Raw genomic sequence first — 19036 nt, 5'->3', positions numbered from 1 at the left:
AGCCTGTTGTGTTTTGTTGATGCCCTCTACAATCAGCAGTTCCGCTGATCTTTTTTTTACCCTTTCCTTAAATCTTCTTTTTAGACTGCATGCCATAGTATTTTTAGTTATTTTAGTTTTATTTTTACTTTGCGTAAAAATTTCACAGCAGGCACTTTTATTATAACTTGCTTCCTTTTAAAGTTCAGTACAAAAATAACCTAGTGTGTGATCTAAAAGAGAGGGATTGCGTGGGAAATAAAAAATAAAAAAATCCTTCACTTTCACTTTTGCCCAGTGACTTTTCTGGAAATGTGCTGGGGTTGAATCTCTATTTTGCAACACGTTTACTGAATTTGAAGTTGATTTGCCTATAATTTTACTATTTTACTTCTCTTTTTAAACTTGGATACCAAGTCTCTTTTCTGGTTTTACCAATTTTTCTTGCCATCTGCAGGTTTTCAAAGTCTATAAGAATGTTGAGATTTGTTAGTTGAAGTATTTAAAGATGAGTTTCATCAGATCCAGCTTATATCAAAATAGCGAAGTTATTTAAGTGCTCCTCTCTAACACAGTGTTTCAATGTATTCTAAACAGTCTTCTTACCAGTTTTTTTCGTTTGTGCCCATCCCGCCTAATGACAATGCCTGGACCATGCCTGTGTGAGTCAAAAACATCACTCAACACTCAATCTTTTTCTTTTTTTTAATCCCTTTTCTTCTTTCCCCCTAAAGGCAAACTTGAAGTTTCCTGTGACAACCTACAGCGTACTACATTACCTGTAAGACAGCCAGCCATATTCATAGAAAACAAAGATCCAATCCCTGAAGAGCAGGTAAAAAAAAAAATAGGACCATTTAAAATAATAATTGGGGCTTGTTTGCTGTATCCATTCCTTTTCCAGTTGCTTGTGCAGTGACCTTCTTGTCTTGCCAAGACAGATCAAGTAGGTAGCCAGTGCCATTTTGTAATTGGACTTACAGAAAAAAATTATATATATTCCTTTTGCTGTTCCATGGGGAGGTATTCCCCATCCTGGAAAAAAGAGCACTAGCATTCACTTCTTCTCATATATATCATTAGAAATAAGTGACAAGAGAAGAGCAGCAACACATGCCAGAGTAATATAGAAAAAAATATGAATTGCTAAAAGGCGGTATATAAAATAAAATAGAGTCCTACTTGCTTATTGTTAGATGAACCGACACAGCTGCAAAAGTGACAAGCTCCAGAACAAACCAGCCTGTCTTCACTTTGAGTAATCTCTGCATTTTTGGATACCTAAAACAGACTGTGACACTGTACAGTTTTGTGTTGTTTGGGGAACTCTTGTGTGATGGTTGGGCTGTCTTGAACAGAGGCTGGCCTCCTCCATCCCAGAACTGAGTGGCAGATGCATTCTGAAAGCAGATTGAACACCCATGCTCTGCTCTGTCCCTCCCTCACCTTCTCCCAAACCTACCCCACATGTATTCTCTCTAGATTTTTTTTCCATATCAAAGAGCTGGGACTAATAACTTTACTGGCTAGCTGTTATAACATAAATGGAGCTCTGTTTTTTCATGCTTGTAAGTCAATGTAGTTAAAATTGGAGGACGAGTTTGCTATTCTGCACATCCTCTTAATAAGGATTTACATAAGTTAAATTAGGAAGATGCCTGACTGAGGAAGAATTGCTTACAGTGTAAATAAATAAATAAAAAAGAAATGGGCATTGCTTATTTCCACCTGTAATTATGGGGAAATGGACTTCCATTTTCAAGGCATATCACTTGATCATACTTGTGTATGAAAGTAAATCTTAGGTGGCTGCAGTAATGTTAAATTCCAATGAGTAGACTCGCTCCAAAATTATACAAACATAACTGAGAGCAGTGTCAGATCCACTGGCTCTGCTCAAACAGGACTCCATCCTATTACTGTGTTTGGCTTGTGTTGTGATCACTTGATAGTGCATCAGATTGTAGGACGGGGTCTACACTGACAGTGAAGATCAAAATGTTTTTTCTTTCTTTCTTTCTTTTTTTCTTTAGGAGTTGGAAGCATATGTTGATTATTCAGATACAGAGAATGAATACAAAAGGGAAGATTTTTACTGCTTTTCCCAGGAAGAAAGAGAAAGACAAGAACGAGAGAGACAGGAATCTAAGAGGGTGTTACAAGAATTAAAATCTGTACTGGGATTTAAAGCTTCAGAAATAGAAAGACAGAAATGGAAACAGCTGCTATTCAGCGACCATGGTAAGCATTGCTTTTGAAAATTAATTCCTTTCTAAGAAAGGGTAGGTGTCTGTCTGCCATCAACTTCTGACTGTTAGAATTCACACAGTGCTTAGCTGTAGTACTGTCTTTGATAGAGCCGTGTGGCCTTAGTTTGCTTTTCCATCTCTTTATATTACTTGTAGCAATCATTTTACTATATATTGAAAAGAACTCAGAGAAATGGGAATTTGGCTGTAAACAAAATACTGAGCCTAAAGTATTAAACACACAAAATATTAAGACAGCATAAAGAGAACTGTCAGGCTATAAACCACGCAAACGGAACTGACTTTCTTTCATAGCTTTCCAGTAAATATGTATTTTAATCAGAGTGCATAAATAAATTACTTTTCAGAGTTTAAAGAAACCATCAGAAATTATCCCAGACTTACAAAAATATATAGGTTAAAGTGAAGAGTGAGACTTTGAAATATTAAAGGCTCATAAAAGAGTAAGAATAGCTTTTTTTTCCATGAAGACTGAGTATACAGAATATGTTTAAAAAAAAAAAAAAAAACAAAACCAAAACTAACAAGAAGAGTTCTTCCAAACTAGCCTTTACTAACTCTGAGGACTGCTGGGTAGCTCCATCCACTTGCACTTGAAGGCAGGAATATGAAAATTTGTCTTGCCTCAACAAGACAGACTGTCTGTCTTCCAGGATAAGATTGGATACAACTTGATTCCTTTCACTGCTTGAGCTGTTTGATTTATTATCTTTAAAACTGGCAGTAGTTTGTCTTCCTTTTTCCCTTCTTTTTCCCACTTCCATTCCTTCCTCTTAAAGACAGTTTAAGAAAAGCCCTCAAAAAAATTTCATGTTCTATGTTATGAAAAACAACCCTGAAGTCCGGCAACATATCCAAGGATTTTGCCTGTGCCGGTCTACCAGAAAAAAAGACCATGGATTGCGTCTTTCAAAAATTTAGTGGGAACACACAGTAACAGACCATACCTATTTATGCAATGGTTTCTTTTGACATCAAACCCACAAAAATATCTGTTCTTCACAACTTTCTTCTTTATGTCCATTTAGCTACAACTATGGTAAAAGAAATCACTTGGCCATTGGTATTGACTTCTCTTCTAGCTGACTTAAAAAAACCTAGGACATCAGATTGCATCAGAGTCTGCTTAAGAGTGGGATTTCTGTGTTATCCTTCTGGCATTAGACATGACACCACACAACTCTTCACGTAAATCTCTTCAAGTCTTCCTTTCCTCCCTGTTGAAGGGAGAGGGCAGGAATCCTACCTCCAGTTCAGGTCTTGACAGATCTAGTGACTGCTGCAGAAAGAGTTCTTGTCAGGAGAGCTTGCATAGGAAATTTCCTTATCTAGGTTAGCAGCTGATACCTGTCCACATCAGTATATCCTCAGGCTGTTTGTGGCCATAGCTGGGAAGAGCCAGCTGGCTCCTGTAGTCTTCAGTAAGTGTTCACCTGAAAGCCTTTGTGGCTCGTGTTGGTTCTTTTCTTTCCATGTATAGATACTACATTGCTTTAGGATTAGAGATTCAACGGTGGGGAGGGAGGAAAGTGTGATTTCCTCCAGCTGCCTAGAACCAATCATTGACTACTTCCATCCTGTACAAGACTGGAAAACTGGAGGGTGGTTCATGAAAGTAATTAATATTGTCTCCTTTTGGCTCACAGACTGTGTTGGTCTACTCTGAAAGACTGATGTGAACAGCAGACATAACATCTTCTACTGGTTTTTAAGGAATTTCTTCATTATTTCTTCAAAAGAAACACAAGTCAGTTAAATATGACATAATGGGCCCTGGCATATTACTGCTGCAGACTTTAATTTATCCATACTTGTGAGTCATTCCTTAAAGAAACATTTTTGTGAGCTGTGCTTTCCACATTTGTCGCTTGCTTTATCTTGAAGATTTAAACCCAGAAATGTTCACATTCTTTTCTCCATTGGCCCAAGCCAATGGATGGCCATGATACTACACTTTTGCATAGCCCTCTGAAATCTTGCTTTTACATGACGATCGTATTCCAGAAATCCTAACTTGTGATTACTGTGAAAAAAGATCCTGAAATATTCAAAGGCTTTAATCTGTTAGTCAAGGCACCCAGCAAGTCATTCTGATTTGTTAGGGTTTTTGGTTTGTTGAAGGAGGGGCTGGTGAGGGTTTCCACATAAAAGAGGTCAGCTCCAAACAAGTTGATGTGTCTAAAGAACACAGCATGAAGTCAACTGGAAATGATAGGTTGGATTCCAGAAGAAAAACATCATCTTAGCAGGGCACCAGACTAAACTAATTTGCCCAGGCCCCGCACCGTGGTAATACTGCTTACAGCCTGGGCAGTAGGTTATTTATGGGAGTGTAGGTGAGCTTATATTTTTGGTCCTTTGGCCAGTAAAATGGATGTGCTTTTGAAGGGGTCTGTGAAGTTGTTAGTGGCTTCATTTTCATTTGTCAAACATTGTAAAACAACTTTGTTCTGGTGCAAAATCACTTCTAGCCTTTCCCCTAACCTCTCCTCCCCAAAAAGTTTATTCTGTCAGTGGTTCCTTTGTACCCAGCTGTTTCCCCTTCTCCCACCTTGTCCATATGATAGTTCTTACACAGCTGTTTCTCAGATTTGGAAAGCTACACTCTGAGAATTGACGAATTCCACCTTGCTTACTAACTAATCAACTCAGCAAATTGGCCAGCTACCAATCTGAAGTACCTATTATTTTTCAAGAAATTTTGGCTTTGGAAGTATTCTTTGGAGGAAGTAGGCAATAAGTTTGCTCCCAAATGATAAGATTATTGTGCATATTCCTGCCTCTTGAAGCAAACGGGCAGAAATAAGCAGCAGCATGTTTTTTATGAGATGGGGAAAGAACTACCCCGTTAACAGTTGAGATGAGTCTGGTGCAGTGCTCCTTTGATATATAAGGTTTTAAAACAAACAATACAATGCAAATTTGAAGCCATAGTCTTTCACTGTGCTAATGACAATAATTATCAATGTGACAACCATAATGATGCACCTGCCATCAGCTAGCTAAAGTAAATATTACTGAAATAGGATGCGATGGAAAAATCCTAATATCGTACATTTTGTTTCCCGTGAAAAGTTTGTGTATTTCCCAGAGTTATTTTCATCTCTGCTTACAGGGGTAAAGTCAGAATGGAATTAGAAAGGGAAATGCTACTTGGGAATCTGCTGTTGCTGCTCTCATTTATGTTCGTGCTGCTACTCTAATGGAGCTGCTGCAGTTTAGGGAATCTGTTACTTGGAAATGGACATTGTATCGTTTTCTTAAAAAGAAAGACGTCTGTTCTTCAAGAAGTGATTGTACCAAGTTATACTAACCCTTAACACTGGGAGGAGAGACTTCCTGGCAAGCATCCCGTTGCTGGCAATGGGACTCGCTGCTGCTACTAACTTCAAGAGAGGCTAAATTAAACCACACTTTGTTTGTGAGGACACCTTACCTGACTGTATGAATACGTGTTGTATTTATATGTTGTGGTGTATGAGATCAACTATTGCCTATAAGGACTTTTTCATGTACCAGCTATCTTTATTGGATTAGGTAAACTGTTACTTAAAACGAAGACAGTTCAAATCTGTATACAGTGCAGTAATTTTACTTGGTTTTTACTTTAACATTGAATGCATCATCTGTGTTTGATGCTGGTTTTAAACGTCATCAGTTTCGTGCTGTCTCTTTATGTCACAGATTTTAAAGAGTAGTTACAAGTAGCTATCACATTTCACTTGAGCTTTGTGATTAGAAAACACTTTTATTTTAAGTTTTGTTTGATTGTGGGTTTTGTTTCTGTTGTTTTGGGTTTTTTTTTAAGCCATTTTGACCCTTAGAATCTTGCATCTTTTCAGACACAAAAAAATTATTTATATATAGCAGCTTGCTTTTAGTTATCATTTAATTTTTTTCCCCCTTTTTAAGCTGCAGTGAAACCCTTGTCTCCTGTAGAACCGCTGAAGCTACTAAATAATTTGGAATCACATATGAATTCAGACACAGAAAAGCAGGACTGCAGCCAAAGTTGTGATAAATCTGAAGAAAAAGACTCTAATCCAAAAGTGAACGCTGCTGATAAAAGCAGGACAGAATATTTGTATGAAGATCCTGAGATGGGGGAAAACAAAGACAGTACTGCTGATGAAGGTATTTCTACAGGGGCTGAAGAAGGAATGTGTTATCAGCATGAAGGGGAAGTTGAAGAACTCAAGCCGAGCAATAAGGATGGAATAGAGGTTTCACAGTCTCCCACTAAGGATGCATTACATGCAAAAATCAAGCATAGGCTGGCCCAGCTCCACATATCAACAGATTTAAACTTCACATCTGGTCTGGCTGCACAAGTTGCTGCCAGGTCTTTAACTTTTACTACAATGCAAGAAGAGACTTTTGGAGAGGAGGAGGAGGAGGAGGAGGAAGAGAAGACACAGGAACATGAAGGCCTTGTGGAGGACTGTGATAATGAAGATAGAGGCTCTGAAAGTGAAGGGAAAGTGTAAGTCTGAGCTGAACTTTGTTAAACCAACAGCAGGCAATTTGATGGAAAAAAAACTAAGGTGGGAGTTTGAAGATGAGAATACTGGATGGAAAAAAAAGGAGATCTAAATATAATACATCTTGTTTCCTAAGTCTGATACACTAAATAGGACTTCTAGGTATATTGAAAATTTGCAAGTAAGAGAAGTTTAGGCTGCATCCAAGAAATAGTTGGCTGTTCCCTTTTTAAGATCCTAGTGGTGGATTTTAGAATTTACCTTTGTGTTTTCTGTTTTATTTATTTATATTACAAGGTATTGTGGGTTTTTGTTTCTAAAAAGAAGGAAAAACAATGTCTTGAATTACAACAGACTGTTTTTTTGCTCTCTGATTCTGTTATCATGGTATCAACGTTTGTTCCAACAGAAAAGCCGGGACATTTCTTTTGGAAGAACCTGAACTGTTCCCTGTGATCTTCCCCCACCACTTTCATTTCACTTCTTCTGTCTGCAGTGTGTTGGCTAAGCCACCGTAGGCATTTGTGATTCTGTGGCTAGTGATGTGGCTCCCAACTGAAATGTAGAATTTTAAATAAAAACTTGAAAGAGCTAGTATTTGATGTGTCCTGGGGTATGGGGCTGAAATAGTATAAAGTTAGTCATGCTTCATATTCAAGTTTATTTAGAATTTTATGAAGGGTTAATAAATGATTTCTAGATGTTGTAATTCATGTTACAGAAATGTGTAGTATATGTTAGGGAGGGTTATAAGCACATTGGTAGAAAGTACTATAGACAGCTAGAAGCTATCTGTTGGATTGATAATAGATGAGAAGTAAATACCTATTTATTAAAACAGCTATTAATTATTTGTTAACCTTTTGTAAAGTGAACCTTAATATAATTGTTTGATTTGATATAATGATTGATTGTACATTTTTGTTTATGTCCTGAAGTAATTTTCTTAAAGCAAAATTATCTGAGTGCTTAACAACATACAGTATTTTGTTTAAACAGCATACTTGCTTTTCCTTCATGTTCTTTCATTTTTCCTTAGATCACAACTATATCCTGTGTGATTAAGAATCCATGAGAGAACAACAATTGTGTATTTTCTAAGGTGTATCTTGTAATTTAGTTGACACTGAAGTCTGGATGTTCAGTATGAAGTTATGTGGGTTGTTTTTTTCTCTGTGGTGGTGTTACGAGGAGCAGCAAACTGATGGTTACCTCACAGAGAAGCTGGTTAATGGCTCCACTGCCTTCTCTTCCTTTTGCCCTCTGAAACAAAATGAAGCAAAGGTCTCATGTCTCTAATAGCAAGAGAGCTGCCTCTTTGTATGGAATAGTCTGCTTGGGCCCAGATACATTTCCAGTCACAAAACACCTCATCAGTTACTTAGGGTATTTGTTGTCTCTTGCCGATTCTATAGAATAAAGGGTTTTTTAGATGCAAGTGGTTCGGAGCAGTATCGTTCCTAGGATGCTGTTGTGGGAAGTGGGGAAGCTAACGAAGGTCAGCAGGTTAGGGTGGAACTCTTGAGCATATGTCAGAAAATGAGTGCTTTCTTCCAACCTCCCTCTCTTCTACTAGTGATTTCGTATGAATGCAGTTAAATATGTGGATTTTTTCACAGACCATAAAGAGGTAAATACCAATTGATAAGAGAATGGAGTATGTGACTTACGCTGTTCTTTTATGATATAATGCCTGTCTTCTCCCTCACACGCAGATTTTGGGAAGATAATGTTTTACCATTCTTCATTAACCAGTAACACTGTATTCTGTGCCCTTAATTTTGTGTAAGAGACTGGAAGCTGAATGGATGATGTCTTGGGGAACTTGTAAAAGAAAAAATAGATGCTTCTCATAATGTATTCAGAAGCTAATCCTCCTCTTAGTGGTAGAGTATATTCTTCTGTAACCTGTAAAGGTTAGGCTGAGATGATGAAACACTTTTATTTTCTCTGTGGTAAGCAATTTTTTTAATGAAGTCTAGAACAACTGCTTTGGATAAATTGTGCTTGAAGCATTGTCCATGCTTCTGAAAAAGAAGTCTTCCTCATCCTTGACTTGAGATCCTTGAGTTCACAAAGTGCCCAGATATTTTTTGTTCCTAGCTAATCGTTCTGACTGCCTAAATGTATGTTCCGTTAATATTTTTCCATGAACTCATCCACCAGCATCTCATGATCTGATGTGGTGTGTCCCAGAAATGACAGTCCTGAACTTGCCCGAGGGGATCCAAATTTTAGTTTCCAATGTGTATGGCTGTGATACCAACCTGGAAAAATTATCAGATTTAGGATATGAATTACCACTGTCCTCACAGTTTTGGATGAAGTCAGTAGTAGCCTGAGTGGTTTGCATTGCTACTAAAAATAGATATCAGATCTCACATTTATAAAAGTCGCTAGCTCTTTATTCCTTTGCTGCAGTCCTTAGCAAAAGACCTGGAGAATCTACTTTGGTGGCTCACTTGGGACCTAGTTTTATAATATGCTGGTCTTGGTGATGAAACTGGCCTAAGAAACCCCATCCATCATTAGTTGTTCCTTCTCACCCATCAGCTGGGTCAGCACAGGTTTTTGTGGCCATGTTATAAACCAGCTCATGAGTCCACTTGGGTCAAAAATCCACCCTTCTTAGGGGTTACTTTTCACCATTCTTATTGCAGTGATGCAGTTTTCAGCATTTACCTCCAAACAGCTGTATCAGCACATACTGTGTTGCTGGCATGAGACTCAGGATTGCTCACATTTACGTTACTGGCAAAGATGGTGTAGTGTGAAATTACAGCCTTGACATTAGACATGGGTATAATCAAAGGATGACTTTTTGGAGCAAGTTCTTATGCTACTTTGAACAAACAGATTTTCTACAAGCAATTTAACTGATTTCCATGGTTTTACTTAATGCAGTCTTAAAAGCTGCACATATTAACACCTGGGCTCACTTGCTTTCTCTGCCTCTCATCACATCTATATGTTACAGCCATCAGGTCATTTATTTTGATTTATTTAATATTCTCTCTGCACAAAAATATGGCTAGCAGTGTACAGCACACAAAGCATGGCTTCCCTTGATTTGATAACCAGGTTCCATCTATATATAAATAGTCTGTTATAATCCAGATTTCCTCATAATTATGTCATTTGAAAGGACTGTGCATACATGCTGTAGATTCCTTCAAGAACCTGACAGATTTCTTGGCAATCGTAATTTATTGTTGCATTTAAAATAATATATATGAACACACTGAAGTGTGCATTAGCGCTAAAGAGTTGTGTTAATATATTGAGCATGTCAAGGTCTGAGTGCTGTCCTGTGTTCTTTGGCTCATTAGCCTAGAGAGGGATTTTTGTGAAAACGAACATTTACTTCTTAGAGCTCTGCAACTTTTTGAAACATGTTAATCAGGAAATCCGTAGCAAATAATGGGTTATGCCAAAGGATATCAGCAGCCAGAAGAGCAGAGCTAACAATAAATGCATTTTCCCTATGCCATTTCCAATTAGCAGCTCTGTGAAGTTGTAAAGAAGCAAGTAATTATATAGGGTTAAATAATTTCTTCTCCTCCTGTCCTACCTGGAAAGCACTCCAAAGATGGTATTTGCTTCTTAGGTTGGATTGCAGTCTAGCACTGCATCTTTTATGTCACTCAACTTTACAGCTAAAGATCTAGGTAAAGGCTTAAATGGGGGCAAAGACCTATGGTAAGAAGATTACTTGTTCCTTTTTTCAAGTGTATGTCTTCATGACAGAAATGAAACGGTGTAACGGAAGCAAATTTTGAGACTTACAGATATCGAGCGTCTTTCAAATGTGCTTGTATCAACTATAAGCAAGATTCACGAATGTGAAGGCTTCTGCTATCGGTTGCAGTAATGAGACAGTTTTACTCCCAACAGAGGATTACTAGACCATCACTGAATCTTGCACTTAGTTTTCCATATACAAGATGGAACCTGGTTAAGTAGCCAGTTTTACTGAGGTTTCAGACTTTGTCCTGAGCACACCTGTCTGTGTGTGACCTGACTGTTTTGCAGTAGTGGAAATTTTATGTGTATCTGAAGTACAGAATTCGCAACTGTCATATTAATTTCTTTGGTAGTAAAAAAAATCTAAATGGTGGACTGTGTAGAGTTGTTGGCCCACACTGAACTTTGTAATCTTATAGTCTATCCCTTTTTTTTAACAGAAACAAGGGGTCAAGTATACTAAACTGCCCTTGTTCTTTAAAGTATTTAGTGAAGGGCTGCTGTTGCTCTGCAAGTGGCTTGTTCCCAGGGCTAATTACTCTTTACAATTAACAGGTTTTCATACTGTCTCATCTGAAAAAGCGGGCAGAGTGTGAGGAAGGCAGTTGGTCAGTCTAAAGGGTCAGGCTCCTCTGGGATCTTGTCTGTGATGCTGAGGAAGAGTATGAGAAAAGGGAGATCATGTAGTGATGTTCCCCAGGCTGCTCCCCAACATTTGTGGCTCAGGGGCTTCTTGAGCCAGTGGTGGTGGCTGTCAGCTTAACGGGTCCCGATGGAATTCTCTTCCATTAATTTGTTCAGGCCCATCTTTGGTCAATTATTACTAGTCCCAATGCCAGCATGTGCTCACCTTTATTACAGTCTTTTACAAATGAGAAGATTTGTCAATAGTGTTTTTTAATTCTTTTTTTTTAAACTGAGCAAGCCCACTTCTCTCAGTGCTTCTGCAGAGGTCATGTGTTCCACCTTTTGGTTGCTTTCCTTAGAAATCTGTCCAGTTTTTGAAGTATAATGACCAAAGTGTGGTGCAGTACTACAGACGTAACCTCAGCAGTGTTGAGTATGGAGTAATAATCACCTCCCATAAAACACTCTACCATTCAAATATATTTGAGTCCATTTAGGAAAAAAATCTTTTCAGATCTTTTACCCCTAGCTATTAGGATGACAAATGAAAACATTTGGTCTAATGGAGGAGAAATATTTATTCACTGTCAGCAGGATTTGGCTGGACAATGTTTTTCTTTGCTAACAAAACAAAAAGTTGTTAAATCAAAATGATCTTCCAAACAGCTGCCACCTGGCCTAACACAAACTAAAGATGCCAAAACCCACTTGTTTAAATTTCAGCTTGACTTTTCAGAGCTGTTCTGGTCTCTGATGAATAAGCATGTATCACAAAATATATTATCGCACAAGAAACATGGCAGCGGATATATGGATATCAGAGATCAAACTGAAGGCTTCTGTGGCTAATTTGCAAAATGCTTGGAGGTGTGCTTTATTCATATTCTCATGATATTTCATTCCCTCATGTATATGTTTTTATTTTACCACCTTGAATTTTAAATGCCAAAAAATACACTTTGATTTATCTGACTTGGAAATTTGTGCAGTAATTAGATAAGTGGTAATGGTCCTGTAACTGTGATAATAAGCCATGGTCATAGGTGGGAGTGAGACCTACCTACCATGAACTTTGCTTTGTAGACTGATACAGTCTGAGCTACAGATCAGTATGTAACTGTTCTTGATATTCTGCCTCACCTTTCACACTGCCGTCTCTTAAGTTTTTGACAGGTTTGTCAGAATAAAACTCGACTCAACAGCTTGAATGCTCTGTTAGCGCACGTTAACACTTCCTGAATCAAACACAGGATTCTGAAGAAGTGACTAAATTTAGTAGATGAGGAAGAAGAGTTTGTCCCTCTGTTACAAAGTGGCTTATTTTAAAAGGGTTGAATAGGACCAAAACTTGAATACTTTCACATGATCAGCATATTTTGACCTTTATACCTTCTCAGTTTTAAATCTTAAAGGCCTCATGGACAGTTTGCTTTAGGGGATGCAGTTCTATAGGAGCTTAAACCAATCCAGGTCCAGACTGCCATGGCCATGCAATCTCAGTCCCTCCTTCAGTCTGGCTTTTGTAACCACTCAGCGGTTTTAGGACATGGATCTGGCTGACAATGCACCACTGCTTTACCTTTTAGCTGGTTCCCTCAACTAACGCATCGTGTGGTTGAAAGAGCACTAGTAGCATCTCAGAGGAGCGGGAGGGAATATATGCCTGGGTGATGAGGAGGAATGCCATAGCTGAAATTTAAATCAGTTTGAATTAATGTTCACATGCTGTGAGTTGACATCATTAGTGTCTGTACTGAAGTGAGATAAACTGAACTCCATATGTTGCTTCCTTCATCTCTCCATATTATCTGTTGATTGAGGATGATGCCATTCATTAGTTTCCTCACTCATTTTCACTCCTCCATTTTTTTTGTTCTTCAGGCGCCCAAGACCTGTTGCGTCTTACTCCATAGAGTCTCCAAGAGCTGTTTATTATACAGCCAGTAAAACTGAAATTATCATGCATCTCTTTTTCTCTTTTCTGCTTATGGTTTTCACCTTTCTGGTCCCTGTGACAGCAGTGACACCCATGGTCCTTTTCCTTTACCACCACTCTTAACAGTTTCAGATTTTAAAATAAGAGACAAATTCTTTTTCTGTGTGTGTAACACAGCTTGATTCTTCTGTATCTTCAGCATCTGAATGACTAGATCTAGAAATGTATACTGACTGTCCCAGTTGACTTGAGAACTGAAACAGAAGGCGAACACCATAATGGGGAATACTGATAGTGAAAACAGAAATAATATGTATGGCAGCTCAAATTTATATGACCCTTTTGGTGTATTTTGACTTTTATAAGTAATTCTGGCTTACTGAAAAACACCAGTTGTGGTTTAGAAATAACTGCAATTCTAGTACACGGTCCCAAAATAAGTGTCATTAGTTAGCTTGATTTGCTTTAATATTTAAAGACTGCTTCCTGACCTTCTCCAGCTGCATGGACAAGAACTGAAAATAATCTCAAATTTCCAAATAGAGAGTGACCAATGCTTTCTGTTACTTTGTGCTATTAATAAGAGGTCCATTCCTAAATAAACAAAAAGAGAAAAGTCAGTGCTTAATATCTTCAGTAGTCATTACTAACAGAGAATCATGCATTTGATCTCAATAGAAGCACCATAAATGACAGCTGTTTATAATGTTTAATATCTGTGTTTCAATAATAATAATAATTAATAATAATATGTTAAATGTATTATGGGATAAAAGCCAGAAATCTATGAATTGTCCTCCAGATCTTTCATCCAAAGCCACAGCTGGTCAAATTTAAACAAGTTCATGCTGTCTGTTCCTGCACCACTCAGTATGACATTGTACTCAAAGTTTTTAATGTCTTAACGTGAGTGTTCACAGACAGTCTGCATGCACCTATGTGCTCGAGGTCTGCAAAGCTTGTAGAGATCACAGAACACTGCTGAGTGAAACAGATACAGGAGCAAGGTGCTTCGCAAGCAATTTGGGTTTATTGTCTCTGTCTTGCTCTATTGCAGCATCCATGCCATATGCAATCACACTCATAAACTTCTTCCTTCTCAGCTTTCCTTTTCATAGGCCACACAAACCAGTTGTGGAGTGGTTTTGTTTGTTTGTTTCTCACCTGGGTTACTATCCTATAATGCACCAGGTAATATATCTGCAATAGAAGCTTAAATATTAGTGGCTGTACTGCAAAAGACAGGGCCTGGGCACGCAGGGCCTAGAGAAGCTCTTCTGGTTTGACCACTTCTGGGAAGGGTTGTACTGAGGTGCTCAACTACAGGGGTGCTGAGCTAGGCTCGATGACTCTGCAGGTTATCTTTCAAAGCTCCAGTTTTTGCTAGGTCCATTCTTTCCTCTGGTGGTCTCTCTCTTCCCTCTTAGCAGTCTTCAGCTCTTCTCCAGCATTCTGCTGCCAACTCTTTAGGAACTTGGCCACTTTCTCCCTTCATTTCTGAACCCCTTGTCTAAACTTAATGAAATGGCAGGTTAGATGGAATCCACACCAAGGCACTGTTGCGCATTCCCAGTCATAAACTCGTCAACAGAAGGATTCTTAGGGCTGGTAACTTGTCTGTCCCGACTTTTCTTCCAGGGAGCTTTGACCTACATTTCAACATGGCCCTCCTATTCCTTCCTGGACTTCAGAACATTCACTTCCAGAAACCTCCCTCCTTAATGATCATAAGACGGTAATGTCTCCTCAGCAAGACTGATCCTTGAACACGTGTTCCTCATGACATAAGCTTACCTGAGCTGCTGTGAGTGCCTGTATGCCCATCTGCCCTGTCTTAAACATGTAAACAAATACATCTTCCCCAACATTTCCTGCTTGCTAAGTCTTAGCGTTTCCCAAAACGGGGCCTAAGGGCAGCATAGATTGCCAAGGAAAACACCGGGAAGGGAAAGAAAAGAATCCTGATAAGCTGCTGTTTAATTGGTTAATAAATGAGAGCTAAAATATAAGAGGAAATGTTTAAAAGAGCAAACTGCAAGAGACTTCTGGCAGGGCTACAGATGGAAATCACATGCGATACACTCTGAAGTTTGCAGACACTGGGAAGGATCCACAGTTTCTCTTCACTGGGAGACAGGAATCGTTCACCAGACTGGTAGTCTTCAGCAGCTCTTAAAACCCCCTCTGTTTTATCTACATTTCGTTTCCCCAGAAAGACTCAGTCCTGCTGTGCTGGTGTATCAAGCGGTATGTAAATCAATCTCCGTATCTCTTCCTTTAAGTTCTGTATGATGTCAGCCCCTTTCCTTTGACTGCACTGAAAACCCATGTGGTTTGGCTCCACTGGGAGCCTCTTCTGCACCTACCCTGCCAGTTGCTGACGCTGCTTTAAACACAGTTGATTAGATCGGCCTCAAGCAGGTTTAGATCAGCAGGGCTTTAAAGCAGGCATGAAGCCTGGTGGCTGGCTGTGTTAAGGCTCCGAGAACTAAAGTTCTGGGTTGGATGTAGGCAGTAGCAGGCAGACATTCCGGGGTTCTGCCCTTTCTTTGTGATAGGGTTTCTTGCCTGTGATATTTTCCCAAACCCTTTTGTTTCTCTTTTTCTTACTTTCCCACTTTACCTCCTTCCTTTTTCCCATGGATATGAATCAGGACTTAAAGTCATTTCTACATATTTGATGATATGCATCACCAGGATTATTTTTAAGCCATTTTTAAAAAAATTTGGCTGGCTTTCCCCAGTTTCAGCAGTAGTTTTCTCAATTGTAATGCTAATCGCTTTCAAAGTCTTTTTGGTTGCTATTATTTCTTCAGCATCTCTACTAAAATTGTGCCTCACTAATGCATGTATTGCTTTTTCTCCTTATCCTGTATCCCTGACGGCTGCCTAGGTGGCATGGATGTGGCTTATCCATCCTTCAATTAGTAATGATTGAATGGAATAGGGAATGCTTTTACAGGGATGCATAAATGCTGTATCAGCACTTTGTTTGATCTTTTATACAGAAGTTTATTTATAATTCCTCTTTCATCCTGAAGATGAAATTAATTTTAAGCAGTCCTGGCAATAGTTAGTTTCTGCAGTATGTTTTGCTGGCTCCTTAGTATAAGCACTTTAGTAATGAACACTGGTTATTCTTGTCTAAATAAGTGATGACTGAAGAAAGAATGTTTTCTGTGTCGTATGCTTCCAGTTGCACCTTCTCATCATCTTTCAGAGACCTGTATGCTGTGCAACCGTGTGGCAACTATTAGCAAAACCCCTTTCAGCATCACATAAATGGCTGGGTAGGTGGGGCTTTAGGAATAGAATAATGTGGCAGTGGAGGAGACTGGTAGCAGGTAGATCTTTAACCTAGGAACCAAACTTAGGTGGTCTGCAGGAGATGTCTTCTACTTATCTAGCTGTATGACTCCTAAGAAACAGAGTTTCTCTGTACGCTTTGAAAGTGCCAAAATAGCGGCAACAGTACAGACTGGCTCCTTTTATCTGAAGCTTTGTGGCTCCCTCATAATGCTTAGACTTTGTTATCAGAACAAAGGCTGTGTTTTGCTGATGTTAGGAGCTGTGGCTGATGCACACCTCTTCCTGTAAACTTTCCCTGTATTGGTTTTAAGGTTAACGGCTCTTGACCGCTCTTCTCACTTAGGTCTGACTCGCTCTCACCTAATTCATATCCCCAGGAAGGAAAGCTTAGAGATGACTGGGGAAGAAGGGAAATAATTTGATCTTGAAAGGCAAGGGGAAGCTTGGTGAGGCAGGAGTATTTATTCTTATGTATTGAATCTTGCTGCCTAATCGGTGCATAATTTGTTGTGCAGTACAAAAGATCTTGCTTATTCTTTGCTGTCTCCAGGTTGGTTTGTTTGTTTTCATATGGAATACTGAACAGATCCAATTGCTGCTGTTAGAAGGAGAAGCCTGTCTACCAAGAAGCATCTGTAATGTTTTCCTTTACTTGGAGATTTTTTGAATGCTAAATTGCCTGTGTGTATTCTTCATAATGTACCATATGCAAATATTCTTCAGGAATTGATACTACCACTTCAGACAGTCAATATTTTCTATGTAAGAACTGTACGTTTCCTATACTGCCAAGAATGTATATATATCTATGAAGACTTAAGATTGTATCTTTTTGAGCAAGCCTCTTTCTTCAGCCATCTGAAACTTTCTTCTTGTTTCTCGAGATCTCTGCTAATTTATTAGACACTTGTGTTATATTGTGTACTTTTTTGTATCAGCTGTATTGCTGTATTTCTCCTTTATCTCATTAAAACCTGTTCTTCTCATCCTTCTGCTGTGCTGCTTCATATTGGAAATACTCACACCCTGTCAGGTAACCCGGTCTGGGGTAGTGGGTCTGGCGGAGATGGAGCTAGACCAGTCCTAAAAAGCCAGTCATTCAGATTTCTATTATATTGTTCCACTGATCCCAACATGTAATCAGTTTTACTGTCTTAAGCTTCCCTAGGGTTATTTTGCAGCATAGTCCATACTTGGGTAAGATAGTGAAGAAGAAACCTAGAATGGGATACCCGTGGTATAAACAAATGGACGAGAGACAAAAAATGTACTGAGAGATGAAGTCCGTAAGTCTCACGGATGGTTGTTTCTGCTGACATATGCTAAGAAACCTGTGGTCTCCTGAGTGAAGCAAGTTTTGAGGAGAGATTTGGAAGAGGAATCTAAGGGCACTTTTTGTCTAGAAATGTGGCCTTCAACTTAAGTCACTCAGTTCTCTATGCTGTCTCCATGCTTAACTCATCTTCCAGGTCGGTGAAAACATGAATGCAGGGTAGGACCCGTTTGCTTACTTCCATTAAAGAAACAGCTGATTTACAAACAAGAAAATGCCATCTCCCAAGAAATTACTCCACGAACAGATAGAGAAATGATAGTGCTTCTTTTTTCCTCCCAGTGAAAAGCAAGATATTCAAAGTTTCACTGATGTTAATCCCTTTTTAGCCGTGCTGTGCAGGAGGAAAGAGTTCAAAAGGTCCATTACAGTGGACCCCAGTTATTGAAATAAAGAAAGTGAACAGAACATGCACATGCACCTATGTGTTGAGTATTTGGCTGTTTCTGAGGTTGGGAGATCAGCTGGCAAGAGGGAAAATACCAGGAGCATCTGCTCTTGGAGAACCTACTGTTTCATCTGTAATTAGACACTTACTTAAGGATGAAATTAATCACATATTTAGCACCACCTATATAATTATAGTAGTGTATATGGAAATAGCTATGTCACCTAGCCTTGGTTTTCTCTCAGACTCTTCATCACCCTCTCCTTCATTAAGACTGTTTTTGTGCCCCCAATTGCATCTGCTCACGTGCTCACAGCCTGTGCAGGAAAGAACCCTATGGAATGTCCCAGCGGTAGCATTGAAGGATTTCTTGTCGTGGTGCTGTGGTAGCGAGGAGCACAAACACACACGTAGAATAACCATGCTGGCTTTGACCACGTGACATTGGTTCTACTTAGATTTAGGTTAGGCAAATGCCAGTCTGTGCAACTTGCATACATTTGCTTCTAAAGTTGCATTTAGGGATGATGCCACAGTGAGAAATACTTCAGAAAATAGAGAAGAACCAGCACAGGGAATTCTGCAGGCCAGTGAAGCCTTTCCAGTCACTCAGAGAAGCATTTGCAAAAGCACCCAGCCTAAAGCTCATCTGTCCTGACTGCAATCAAGAAAGCTTGCCACTGACTTGGAGGGAAAGCACGGTAGGCCAGTAATTAATGTGTTTGAAAATGCTACTGTTAATTTTTTATTGTCATATTTAATCCCTGACTTCTCTACTACTCCAGTAATTGTTTTGTGTACGCATGTGAAGTGACAAGCTTCCTTCAGAGAATAATGGACTACAACTATAGTATGTGCTGTTTTCTGCTGTTGTTCAATGTAAATGAAATACTTTGTTTTGTTAAGCTAAAAAGAAATAACAAGAAAGGAACGGACTTCCCGTGACCTGTCAAAGTTAGCTAAGAGCAG

The 19036-nt window shown here is 39.0% G+C and overlaps 1 protein-coding gene across 5 annotated transcripts in view; it reads left to right on the top strand.

The window, feature by feature from the left end:
• VEZT (vezatin, adherens junctions transmembrane protein) overlaps positions 1–17332 on the top strand; it is a 64893-nt gene extending 47561 nt beyond the window's left edge. For 3 of the 5 annotated variants that reach the window (XM_069773501.1, XM_069773500.1, XM_069773504.1), the window contains 3 exons: positions 714–814; positions 2013–2220; positions 6162–17332. In XM_069773501.1, the coding sequence (XP_069629602.1) occupies positions 714–814; positions 2013–2220; positions 6162–6736 (884 nt within the window). In that variant the 3' untranslated portion in view covers positions 6737–17332. Of the gene's footprint in view, positions 1–713; positions 815–2012; positions 2221–5364; positions 6123–6161 lie in introns of those variants that run through there. The other 2 variants (XM_069773503.1, XM_069773502.1) reach the window with 1 other exon arrangement.
• Positions 17333–19036: the final 1704 nt, after the last annotated feature.

The sequence above is a fragment of the Haliaeetus albicilla genome, chromosome 28 (assembly GCF_947461875.1).
Source record: "Haliaeetus albicilla chromosome 28, bHalAlb1.1, whole genome shotgun sequence".
Taxonomy (NCBI): Eukaryota; Metazoa; Chordata; class Aves; order Accipitriformes; family Accipitridae; genus Haliaeetus; species Haliaeetus albicilla.
This window is presented reverse-complemented; position numbering and strand designations above follow the sequence as displayed.